This window comes from Mobula hypostoma, chromosome 7 (genome assembly GCF_963921235.1).
Source record: "Mobula hypostoma chromosome 7, sMobHyp1.1, whole genome shotgun sequence".
Lineage (NCBI taxonomy): Eukaryota > Metazoa > Chordata > Chondrichthyes > Myliobatiformes > Myliobatidae > Mobula > Mobula hypostoma.
In genome coordinates this window covers 141,563,108-141,577,011 of record NC_086103.1, presented here as the reverse complement: position 1 = coordinate 141,577,011, position 13,904 = coordinate 141,563,108, and the positions used below count along the sequence as shown (strand labels likewise).

At 38.3% G+C, this 13,904-nt stretch overlaps 1 protein-coding gene across 7 annotated transcripts in view; it reads right to left on the bottom strand.

Annotated features, from left to right (window-relative positions):
* zmym2 (zinc finger, MYM-type 2) overlaps positions 1 to 13,904 on the bottom strand; it is a 147,457-nt gene that overhangs the window by 15,712 nt on the left and 117,841 nt on the right. For 6 of the 7 annotated variants that reach the window (XM_063054160.1, XM_063054166.1, XM_063054165.1 and 3 more), the window contains 4 exons: positions 10,712 to 10,806; positions 10,067 to 10,241; positions 6,587 to 6,744; positions 1,393 to 1,507 (listed from right to left, as the gene is read on the bottom strand). In XM_063054160.1, coding sequence (XP_062910230.1) covers positions 1,393 to 1,507; positions 6,587 to 6,744; positions 10,067 to 10,241; positions 10,712 to 10,806 — 543 coding nt within the window. The other variant, XM_063054167.1, reaches the window with a different exon arrangement.

The following is a 13,904-nucleotide window of genomic DNA, read 5'->3' as shown; positions in this document are numbered from 1 at the left end:
GTCTGCAGTCGCCTCCTCCACTGTCTGGTACAGCTGTGTCCCGTTCTCATAGAACACTCATAGTTTAGCGGGGTATGGAGTCTGGAAGCTAATCTTTCTCTGCTTTAACACTCGCATCGCTTCAGAATATTCCTTATGTTTCTGCAGGATCGCTGGGGGGTAATCTTGATGAAAATATATTATTCTCTCATTCAAAAATACCTTCTTCTTTCCCCAGGCCTTGCACAGAATCTCTGCTTTGGTTTTGTAACGGAGGAATCTGATTAATATTGACCGTGGCTTGTCTTCCCTATCCCCGGAGGGTCTCGGGGCGAACGTCTGGTGTGCTCTCTCGATGTCAAGCTCCATAGTCGGGGGAATCTCCAGCGTGTCCCGTAGTAACTTTTCCACAAACTCCACCATAGGCGACCCCTCCGTTCCTTCGGGAACATTATATACCCTTATATTCTTCTGTCAAGAGCTCCCTTCTTGGTCGAGTAGTTTATTTTCTTGCTGATTTATCACTTCTATCATCTTGCTTAGCACCTGTTCCACATCTTGAATGCGATCTTCCACCTTTTCAACTCGTGTCTCTGCTTCCGCTATTTTTTGATTAATGTTGGTGAGCTCAGATTTAATATCGTTTAGTTGTTGTTTTATGTCTTTACCAAAGTCCCGTATCTCCTCCAGAACTTTTGCTAAACTTACCTCTTCGTTTGAATGAGGGTTAGCGTTAACTTCGCCATCATGTGCCTGTGTAGGAGAGCTGTTCGCTGTATTTTCTTCGTTTACAGGCTCTGCAATGGTGCTTTTTTTTTGTTTCCATCCCTTTTCCCCATTCTTGCCCCCCTTACCAGTGCAAGTATTATCGAGAAATTTTGTATTTGGCGGTTTAACGGGGTGAAATAAGTATTTTTTCGGAGGAGCTGTTATTTTAGGCAGCCATTTTGGGTGATATCACTGGAACCCTGCCATCAACCACTTTGATGTAGATATTTAAAAAAACATTTTCAGATGTTTTCAGAACTGTTTTCTTGTTCTGAGCAGTAGACATCCAATACGAGCGGTACTTAAATAACTACTTTTTCCATGAGTGGCTGGATGAAATTTCAACAAAAATTGCAATTATTATTGCAGTTCTTCTATTGAGCCCTTCTCAGCATATCTTTGAATAAATGCTTGATTAGTTTTGATCTTAATTTTTACTAACATTCATCTACTTGTAGGTAAAATTAGAATTGTTAATGAATCCATGTGCAAGTGTGCCCCAGTGTGTTAGTGTAAATAATGCTGTATTTAAAGCACTTGATTTTTCTAAATGTACCCAACAGAATGAATGTACACAAAAAGATGTAATAGCCACATTAACTTAGATAAACTGTTACTGGAGAAATGTATACGAACATTTATTACCGTTTGGCAGTATGCTTGGTCGCCAACTTTTCAAGATTATATTGAATTCTTCATTAAAGGCCTTGTAACAAGGGTCACTAAATATGTTTTCATTCCTATTATTTTCATATAGGTACTGGAGAAAGAAAAACAAAATTGCATAAATCCTGTGAACAGTAAACCAGAACGCCAAAAATAGATTGATATCATTTAGTTCCATTGATAAACCATTGTTACTTGATAATTGAGAACTTTGTTCTGTAACGCATTAGAGCTCAATCAAGTCCTTTGGTAATTCACAGTCAAAATAATCATATTAAAATATATATATATAGTTGTGTTATTTTAAAAGCATTGTGACAAGTGGCCCAATAATCAACACAAGTGAGAGATTAGCTTTTAACATGAAAACGGAGAGGGTCAGTTGCTTTAAATTCCTTGGCATCAACATATCCTGGGATCAGCATGTACTGTAAGTATCACCACAAAGAAGGCATGACAGCACCTCTATTTTCTTTGAAGTTTACACAGATTTGGCATGTCACCAAAAACTTTGACAAACTTCTAGAGATGCACAGTGGAAAGTATCCCAATTGCACCTCAGCCTGATAGAGAAACATCAATGCCCAGGAATGGAAAAATGCTTAAAGAGTGGTGGATGCAGCCCAATCCATCACAGGCAAAGCCCACCCCACTCCTGAGTACATTTACATGGACCTCGCGCAATAAAGCAGCATCCATTATCAAAGATCCCCACCATCCAGGCCAGGCCCTCTTCTTGATACTGCATTCGGGTAGGATGTGCAGAAGCCATAGGTCCCACACTATCAGGTTCAGGAACAGTTATGGGCTTACAACGATCAGTCTCCTGACCGGGATGGTTAAGTTCATTCATTGCTACTCTGAACTGATTCTATGATCTATAGACTCACTTTCAAGGACTCTTTACAACTCCTGTTCTCAGTATTAATTTTATTTGCACAATATGTCTTCTTTTGCATACTGGTGTTTGTCAGTCTTTGTTTATGTATAGTTTTTCACAAAATCCTATTTATTTCTTTTCCCCTGTAAATGCCTGCAAGAAAATGAATCTCCAGGTAGTACATAGTAATATATACATACTTTGATGATAAATTTACTTTTGAAACATAAACCAGAAAGCTGTCTACTTTTTTTTTTACCCAGTTTGTTGATCATCTTTAAGAGAGGAATGGCCACTCTTCAGAACTTGAGCGAAGAATGATGGCTCTTGCAAATGATAATGACGTTCTGGGAACTGATTCCAAGAAATTGCATGCCTGGCTTCTTAAATGTACCACTTCACAATTATCTCAGTAAACAGGTCTGTTGCTAGAAAGCAGTATGATGACCTCTTCAGTGATAAACATGTTTAAGTGCTTGCATTAAGAGTTTATCCCTCAACATTCTTTTAACTAAGATTATTCTTGTACATAATCAGCTTAAAATTATGAAAATTTTTATCTGGAAGGCATATGATCTTTGAAGTGCAAACTAGCAATACATTTTAAATACTTGCTCTGTAAAATTATAATTGACAAAGTAATCCAGCAAATTCCTTCATAATACAAAATCAGCTAGACATCAGAGAGTGAATTCAAGTTACTTAAGTTTCTATTCTTTCCAAAATCTTGTTGAGAAGCACTTCCATAAATTATAGCTGAGATGAAAAGTGTGTATATACATCTGAAGAGCTCTGAAAGCATTCTCACTGGTAGTTTTAAAGGAAATAGCTTAACCTTTACAGTTGAGTTAGTGCCAAAGCTCTTTGGGAAGGAATGGTTTAATAATTTGGTGCCAAGATGACATTCTTGATGACGAGATTAGAACTAAAGTGATCCTTCATAGTCAACCAATAAACAATTCCAGGCAATCAACAGGATCCCAATTACTTTTGTTGCATGGTTAGTCAGAACAGATTACTAACAGGTTTTGAAGCTGTTGAATTTTATATAAATCTATAAAATCATTGTCCTTGCACTACTGGACGGATAGTGAGAAACTCAGGAAACCTGTTCTTAGCTAAGTTTATTTACTCCAAAAATATTGAGAAATTACACTACAGACCATTCTGACTTCAAAAATATTAAGTAACTATTTACATTGTAACATTAGCAATAAACTGGGCTCTTTTTATCATTAAAATATTGTTGATGTGTGTGTGGTCCAGTTGTGCAACAATTTTCAGAAAGTACACAAGCCCCCATCAAGACGTGTAGTATTATTTCTGGCAAATTAAATTATGTATACATTAATCAGGAAGCATAAAAAGCAAGTTCTCAAATTGTCTACCCTAGCAATCAATGCTGAGGTACAGCTTTCCATTCCATATATTGCAGATTCTGATCTAGAAATAGAGAGGAGCTAACTAAACTGGCACTTTACTTTATGTGGTATGGTGAACCTAAAGAAGAAAGAGAAATTGCTGAAAACCATATATAATTAATAAGAGGAATGTAATGATTTTACAACAAAATCAAAGGTACATGAAGGAAGTACACTTCATTAGAAAAATCACAGGGTGGGGAAAATATTAGATAAACAAAATGGTTTAAGAGCATTCTACACTGGGAAGCGCACATAGGATTTTTGGAAAAAGACCATTTACTAGAATATATTTTATCAAGGAAGTTAGCAATAGTGAAAACTTATAATATGTGTAATACTTTCTAAAACCTGTGAACTAAGTTGATTGCAGTATCTAAAGTGATCAAAGGTGGATAGGCTAGACAGTGAACAACTGCATTTCAATGTGGGTATCTAGAACAAGAAATTTTAAAATCAGAACAAAATTGGGTGAAGATATCCTATCAAAAGCAAATGCCCTGAAGACTACAGAGAGATGAATACTTAGTTTTCAAAATCTTTACTTTCGACCAAAGAAATGCAGTAAATAAATAATAGTGTGGCTCACAAAATAGCACACTTAAGCTCTAATAAGGCGCAATGGCACTGTGAGGAGTGAAAGTGTACTGCAACTTCAGTGATCTGTGGTTGATTCTGCACAGCCGCCCCATCACAGCATAGCTTTCCACCAGCCCACCCACAATCCAAGCATGTACTGATTAATTAGTTAATTGACTACTGTGAATCACCCCTAGTATAGGTGACTGGTTGGAAATTCAGGGGATTGCTAACGTGCAAGTAATGAAAGAAAAGTTTGTAAATGTGATAATGTAACTGATGGGGTTATTCTGAGAACTGGCAGAGACTTTGTGGGCTAAATGGCCTCTTTATGCTGCGAAGAACTATGAAAATTAGCAGAAGCGAAAATTGATCAAGCTATTTCCAGCTGTGGACATTTATCAAAATGCATCACAGGTAGTAAGTTCCACTTTTACAGACTTTTGTCTAAGTTGGAAATTACACAAAAATCACTTGATTTTGAACCGTGCCTCCACAGTACTGTCATCAAAAGCATATTAGATTGATTAGAAAGTGGAGTGACAGAGAGGAATCCAGTTTTGCACTTCATAGGAAGAAATGCAGACATATATTGCACTGTGCTAACCACTCCGCTAGCATGTGGTCCCAACATGGGAAAGCCTGTACACCAAGTTGGAATACTGCCTGTCCATAAGATATAGGAGCAGAATCAGGCCATTTGGCCCATCAAGTCTGCCACAATGAACTGCAGCACATGGAAAACACATTGACACTCATTACACCACCACCAATGACAAAATATAGTTCCCATTACCGGTGAGCCCACTAAGGCCATATTAGTAACAGAATTTTCCCTATAGAACTTACAAATCACTAACCAAAATGTTGAGATATGGAATAAAATTCACTATTCAAGAATTTATTTGAATAAAAGCAGATGAATACAAAATTTTCACTTGCATTTTTTGAGATGAATGATGTGGATATTGCCTACATGGTCTTCAGTAAAGCATTTGACAGGGTCCTTCATGATAGGCTGATTCAGAAGATTAAGATGCAGAGATTCATTGTGATATGGTAGATTGAAGTCAATACTGGCCTGGCATTCAGAAGGTATATGGTGGTGGTGGTGGAGGGGTGCTATTCTGATTGGAGGTCTATGACTGGTGATGTTCCACAGGGATTAGTTCTGGGACCTCTGTTGGTTGTGATATATACAAATAACCTGGATGAAAATGTTGATGGGCTGATTAGGAAGTCCGCAGATGATACAAAAATTGATGGAGTTGTAGATGCTGAAGAAGTTTGGCAAGGGATAAAGCAGGATATAGATCAGTTGTAGCTATGGGCAGAGAACTAGATGAAGTTGAATCCAGGCATCTGTGAAGTGTTGTACAATGGGAGGGTAAATACAAGGGGAAAGTATAAAGTAAATGGCAGGACCCATAACCGCATTGATGTACAAAGGGATCTTTGGGTGCAAGGCTATGGTTTTCTGAAAGAGGCAACACACGTAGATAGGGTGGTAAAGGTGCCTTATGGCATGTTTGCCTTTAGTCAAGGCACTAAGTGTAAGAGTCAGGAACTCATGTTGCAGCTGTTGAGCCTCATTTGGAGCCTGTGTACAGCTCCAGCCAATTCGTTATAGGAAGGATGTGGAGGCGGAGGGGAAACTTGATAGAAATTTTTAATACTATGAAAGACATGTTCAATATCAACATTTAAGACACATAGACAAGTACATGGACAGGAAAGGTTGAGAGGGATATGGCCCAAATGAAGGGAAATGGGATTATCTCACATGGGCATCTTAGTTGGCATATGAGTCAAAAGGGCTTGTTTCTATGCTGAATCACTCTAAGACTCAAAAAATAGGTAAGATAGTCTTTTTCCCAGTGTAGAAATGACAAATACGAGAGGACATGGTTTTAAGGTGAGAGGGGGGGAAGTTGCCAGGGTGGTGTGGAAACAAACAGGATAGTGGCATTTAGACTGGCATATTGAACGTACAGGGAATGGAAGGAAATGGACAGTGTGCAGGCAGATAGGTTTAATTTGGCATCATGGTCAGCAGAGACATAGTGGGCAAAGGGCCTATTCCTGTGCTGTACAGTTCTAAGTTTCTTGATTTATGTACAGTGTATGTGACATCACGTTACAGAGAATTGCAACACAGACAATATTCTAGGAACACATTCTCCCTCAATGCAGGGAAATCACCTATATTTAGCAGGAAGTCATAGAACATAATATCAGCAATTCAGGTGTGAAGAGATTTACTTACAACCATAATTTTATATATGTAACTAACCTGTTGGATTCCAAGACATAGATAATATAGACTATCAGGTGCATAGCGTTCCCCATTAGGTCTTCGAACTTCCTTTACAAACTTAGATAATCCACAATCAAGTTCTGTGGCTGTACATGACAATAAGTCCTCTTTAAACTGTGTTGACTTTGACAATACTAAAAGAAAAGTAGAAAATAATTATATTTTTGACTTTTTCAATATTATGTAGCGATTTATAAAAATTTTAAAATACTTCAGTTACTTCACCTTTCCTGTCTTTATCATGTCATCCAACTTACAATGTCCTTGTTGCGACCTGTTCCATACCCTGATTTTATTGGGTTAATAACTGGCAACCATTTTTAGTGTGGTGCACCTCTGTTGTGTATGTTTACTTTTGCCTTTATATTTTTCTCCCTTTTGCTGCTCAATATTTAATTTGATTTTGTTAAGGTTGTGGGTTGTAATAAAAAAATAAGAAGAACATATAAAAAAAACAACTAGCAACCATGACTTCAGCACCCCAAGCCCCAAAAATCCTTTGCGTTGTTATTTAAATCCCACCCCTATGGCCTCATTTTTTGACAATCTGTTCTAATAATAGTTGCTTGATAATCCAAATGAATATAATCAATCAGTTAGTCACAGTGTAGTTTCACCTGTCAGCTTCGATTCAGCTGACTGTGGCCCATGTCCAGGAATGTGGCTACGTTGCTGGTGGTGAATGTAGGCAAGGATGGTGGGTGTGGACTGGCTTTTGGGAACGCAAGTTCAGTGTGCAACTTAAGCCAGGTATTGGGATTCACATTTAGTCTAGGCAAGTTCCACTCTACAATATGGAGATCAGAACCTGAAACATGAAGGTCATCGTGGACAACCCCAACAGATATGAAGGTTGCTGTACTACCATAACAAGAGAACTTGGACACACTAACATTGAGATTTTTTGCACTGAGTGAGGCAAATCGAACAGGAGATGGCAGTTTAAAGAACAAAGTGGTGGGTACATCTTTCCCTGGAAGGATAAAATGGACGAGGAACACTATATTTAGAGAATGAACTTCATAATCACCCCCTCCAGATAACTTCAATGCTGAGGTGGGAACTGACATAATCGTTTGGCAAAATGTGGTCAACAAGCATTGCGCAGGAAAAGCAAAATCTGTCCGGTTCTTCTCCTGGATATGGCCTTGTCATAATGAACGAACACATTTCATCAGAGGGATAAGCATAAGAAGTCATGGCAACACCAGGAGTCCATACACTTGCAGATGACATTACTGTTTGACCAAGGACCAGCAAAGGTGTTTGCATCGTGCAAACCAAAAAGGTTCTTGATTATTAAGGGTGTCAAAGGTTACAGGGAGAAAGATTTGAGGGGGAAAATAAATCAGACATAATTGAATGGAGGAGAGGACTTGATAGGCCAAATAGCCTAATTGAGTTCCTATGCCTCATGGTCTAACAGACACTGATTACTGCTCTACTTTCAATTGTCTAATCTACTCTTTTTAACCCCATCAATCTGGCTCCAAACAACCACTAAACCCACAGCTATGTGATGAAGGCTGCTATATTTGGTTCCTGGTTTATATACCAAGAAGCAGGAAGACTGGTTTGACTCCTGTCTGCTGTGAAATTTCTTCTTGGGAAGACCTTGCTGATGCAAAATGACCACCTTGTTGCTATGCTCACTCTTGCCATGGTGTAAGAATTGATCATTTGAAGATTAAGCTGTCACACCCTCACCTATTAGTTTGGTTCCTTCTACACCCATTTCTGTTTCAGTTAATCAGTTCATTATGTCAGTGATCATTAGCACCTGTTTGTTTAATCATGCACTGGGTTGTATACCTACAAAGTAATCAAGTTTTTATCTAAAAGCTGGTCTATTACTTAATATTGCTTTCTTTAACAAAATGCTAATATTTTTCTGGAACATTACATTTTTTTGGAGAATGTATGTTTGGAAATCTAAAATTATGCTCCTTTTCTACTGACACACGAATGCAGAAGACAAAATAAACACACAAAACAAAATTTATATAAAAAATCTAGGGTGCCCAAGACTTTTGTACAATACTGTATCTATGCCCCAGCTTACTGAGAGCAGCAAATAAGGGCGAGCTCAACAGGGACAATGGCAAAAATAGTTTCTATTATTAAACAGTTTCCCATTGGAAGGAACACTCAAACAGCCTCCTCAATTCCAACTCTCATGTGAACACCCTATACCATAACTACACAATAGCCTGTTTAGGCCAGCCCTGCTTGACCAACAAAAAGTTGAGAGGACCATTGACAAATTCAAAAATAATAAGGCCTTAGGCGCAGGTGGCAGTCTTGTTCAAATCCTGGTGATGACGAGCTTCGTTCACAAATCCACTACCTCACAGCCCAAAATGCTGAGGGGAAGATAACAGACAATCTCTTCCAGGTCAAATTCCCTTAAGTACTCAGAGTCTAGTACGAATGGCCACATTTTTATAGATCCTTGCAGTGGCCCTGCCATGGGACATGATAGAAGTATATAAGGTCATGAGGTTGATGGTCAGTCTTTCTCTCAGCGTGGAAATGCCAAATTAAAGAGGGCATAACTTTAAGGCGAGACGTGCAGAGTTTTAAAGGAGATTTACAATGTAGTCTCAGCCCGAAATGTCGACTGTATACTCTTTTCCATAGATGCTGCCTGGCCTGCTAAGTTCCTCCAGCATTACTTTGCTATCCAGCAGCTGCAGATTTTCTCTTTGTTTATGACTTACAATGCAAGTTTTTTTGGATTCTGCTTTATACAGAAAGCGGTAGGTGCCTGGAATGCACTGGCAGAAGTAGATGCGATAACAATAGCTAAGAGGCATTTAGACAGGCACATGAACAGGCAGGGAATGAAAGGATAAAGGTCATGTGGAGAGAGGTAAGATTGGTTTAGCTTGGCATCATGATTAGCATATACATTGTGGACCAAGGGACCCATTCTTGTGCTGAAATATTCCATGTTACAAGTGGAAGGAGGTGCGCATTACCTCATAAACCATCCATTCTGCCCACCTTGTTGAAAACCTTTTTCACAACTTTTACCTGCAGAAAAGTTTGTGGTTCCTTGTTGGCCTCATTACCCATCTCACAATCCAAGAAACCAGAGTACAATTACCGTTGATCCTGAGGGACCGTTTACAAAATCATACCACTAAACAAATATTCTGCGGTTGGCTTTGTAGTTTTTCTGAAGAGAATATTATTCCAACTTCTCGGCGCCATCAAACATTATTTTTAAAAACTAGACTTCAATTTACATTTAACTTACATTTCCCTCCCCCTCTTCCTAAATAAAATTATACACCTTAGTAGCATACTTATTTTTCTTTTTTGACTTTTGGTACTTTTCCCAGCAGTGGGGTTACTGCTGAGAAGAAGTAGACTAATGGATATACAGTTACTTGTTCTGCTCAGTAAAAACAGACTATTCTATAACTATACCAGTATCAAAGAAATACTTACGAGCAGAGTTATATCCATCTACTTTGACTGTATTTTCACTCTTGACTTTTTTAGTTGCAATCCAATGCTTCCATGCATTTATACCATAAATATAACTTAATGTGAATCCAACTTCAGATGTGGAGACGCTACCATCTTGGGAATGATTATCAGTAAGTGCCTTTTGCTTTGTACCCTATGAAAGCAAAACAAATCAGTGACATTTTAAAGTAATATCATACAACAGGATAAGATACATCATTTGCAGATAGCAAATACAGTATATCCCTTTTTGCTTTAGCCAGGAGGTATATAAATAGCAGGTTACATACAAATAAAGTAAAAAGATAATTTCAATTTCAGCCTGTGTTTCCTTTGGAGGAAATTGGTGAAAGGAAGAGTAAATGATGAAAATTAAGGTAATCATGTAATGTTAGTGATGTTACATAAAATAACGGGTCAATGATGAAGAAGGGGAAGTAGATCTAAATTCTTGATACCAACACATGCAGACAATTAGGTAAAGTTTCATTAGATGCAAGCTTATCTTTATATTATCATTAAAATCATACCAAATGTTTAATATTAAATGTACAACATCAAGATGGACTTTCAGCTTGATGCACAAATCATCAAATATTCTAAGTTATGAAAATATCTTCATACCTTTCTTCTAGATTGAGGTCTGGGTTGCTCTTCATATTCTTCTCCAAAAACTGGAGGTAATAGATAATCACCCTCAGTATCCAACTCTTCTGCAGCTGTAAACACACAAATTTTTCTTTACAATGTATAAGCTCAATAAGGAAACCCCATAAACATCACTGACTCCCTCAAGATCAATCCATAGCAGAAAAATCATTCTGATATACCCTCTTTAAGAATACTGCTTCACTGAGTGAGCAGATGCTTATTTCCAACTCAGAACAAACTCTTGAACGTCTTAGGCTACGTCCACACTAGACCGGATAAATCCGTAACTAAAGCCTTTTCTCTTCGTTTTGACCCTCCGTCCACACTAAAACGGCGTTTTCCTCCCCCGAAAATGGAGCTTTTCTAAAACACTCTCCAGAGTGTTTAAATGTGAAAACGCTGGTTGGCTGGGGTAACGGGCTAATTTTAAAACCGCTGTCATGACGTGCCGGAACAAATGGTGGCGGCAGCGTGGCATTTCATTGTTCTCTTGAATGCAACCTCCAACACCAGAACAACAATATCTGACAATAGATGTGTAACATCCTAGTGTAACGTTGTATGGAAATACAAGATAACACTGATGCAGACATGTTTTATACATTTAACAAGGTGCTTTATTAATGTATTGCTTGTGCAAACATTCAATAGATGCAATTGTCACTTTTGCCCAGTAACTTGTTCTACTGCACATGTTAAATACAGCAAAATAATACAAAGACATGGCAAAAGTAAAGGCAAACAAATGAGGTAACAGCAAATTTCACTTTTGCCCAGTAACAAGCCTTATTGCACTTAGTCGTAGCTGTCGTCCCTTTCATCGGTGAAGTGACTATGGCTGTAGGAAATGTTTCTGGACAAACGCGCACCAAGTCTTTCGTTGGGCAATTTCCTTTTACGTTTTTCTAGTCTGTAACTGGACAAACGCGCACCAAGTATACAGTTTCCTCTTCGCTTGTTTTTTGTGTGTCCTGTGCATGCCCAGTAGGAGGAGATTCGCCCAAATACCCGTTTTAATGTGGACGGAGGTATTTTCAACAACACCTGGTGTGGACGCCTATCATTTTTACGCAAAATCGGCGTTTTCAAGATTATCTGGTCTAGTGTGGACGTAGCTTTAATCTCAAATCTCATTTCCCAATTAAGGGAAGCTGGCATTGTAAATTGTGATGTAATTATGGGAACAATTTGGCATGCAAAATATTGCACTACATTCAAATAAAGTTGCAACAATCCTTTGATTAACCACTTCACCTGGTTAATGCATATTCCAAAAGCACTAAGTAAACTAACCCTAACGCTACTGCCTGGGAAGCTTTTAAAAAACAAGTGAAGGCAACTGAAAAGAGATAAGGAAGGAAAAGATGAAATATAAAGATAAGCTAGCCAATACCACAGAACAAATCAAAAGTTTTTTTTCAGATATATAAAAAGGCAGGCTTGCTGTCCGGGGCGGGGGGTGGGGGGTTAAAACTGAGTTGGCAGAGGGATGGGGACGGGAGTGATAGAGCTGAGGATGGGGCAGCTGGTATACAAGTCAATGCAGTGTGTAGTGAGACTGTCAGGAAGGACAGGCAGATGACAGGGCAAAATTGGTCAGTGTGTGAGGTGAAGTGTAACATGGGGGCAAAATCAAAAAGGGTGATAATACAGGATTGAAGGTTATATCTGAATGCACACAGTATTTGGAATAAGGTAGATGGTCTTGTAATGTATTTAGAGATTGGCAGGTATAATGTAGGCATGAGACATAGCTGAAAGATTATGTTTGGGAGCTTAACATCCAAGGATACATCTTTTATCAAAAGCTCAGGCAGGTAGGTAGAAGAGGGTGGTGTGGGTCTGTTGGCAAAAAAATGAAATCAAATTCTTAGAAAGAGGTGCATAGGATTGTAAGGTATAGAATCCATGTGGGTAGAGTTAAGAAACTGCAAGGGTAACAAAACACTGATGGGAGTTACTACCTACAGGCCCCTGAACAGTAGATAGGATGTGCAATATAAATTTGAATGGGAAATAGAAAGGACATGTAATAAAAACGTTATGACAGTCAATGGGGATTTGAATATTCAGATAGATTGAGAAAATCAGGATGGTGCTGGATCACAAGAGAAAGAATTTATAGAATGCCTACAAGATGGCTTTTTAGAGCAGCTATGTTTGAGCCCCCAAGGGGAAAAGCAATTCTGCACTGGGTGTTGTGTAATGAACCCGATTTGATTAGGAAGCTTAAGGTAAAGGAATCTTTGGGAGACAGTGATCATAATGTGATAGAATTCACCCAGCAGTTTGAGAAGGAGACAATAAAATCAGATGTATCAGTATAACAATGGAGTTAAGGGAATTACAATGTTATGAGAGAGGAGCTGGCCAGAGTTGACTGAAAGGGGACACTAGCAGGGATGACAGGAGCATAGCAATGGCTGGAGTTTTCAGGGGCAATTCAGAAGATGCAAGATAAATACATGCCAAAGATGAAGAATTATTCTAAAGGAACGATGAGGCAACTGTGACTGACAAGAGAATTCAAAACTAGCATAAAAGAAAAAGAGAGGGCAAATAATATAGTAAAAATTAGTGGACAGTTAGAGGATTGGGAAGCTTTTAAAAAGCAGAAGGCAACTATAAAAAATCATGAGAGAAAAGATGAAATTTGAAGGTAAGCTAGCCAATAATATCAGGAGGAGATCAAAGGTTTTTTCAGATATATAAAGAGTAAAATAGAGATGAGAATAGATATTAGACCTCTGGAAAATGATACCAGAGAGGTAGCAATGGAGAAAAAAAATGACAGATGAACTTTGTATTTTGAGTCAGTCTTCACTGTGAAAAATGCTAGCAGTATGCTAGATACTTGAGAGTCAGGGGACAGAAGTGAATGTAGTTGCTACAACTAAGAAGAAGGTCCTTGGAAAGCTGAAAGATCTGAAGGTAAATAAGTCACCTGGACTAGATGGACTACACCCCAGGGCTCTGAAAGAGGTGGCTAAAGAGATTCTGAAGGCATTAATAATGAACTTTCATAGCATTGGAATGGTTCTTCTGTAAGTGAATAATGACTAAAGCTATCCGTAAATATATAATAGTGAAAATTTCCAAACAGGTGACTTTAAAATCTGTTGTTTTAAAGATAAAAAATTGTTTTTGTACATGCAGTGCAAATCTC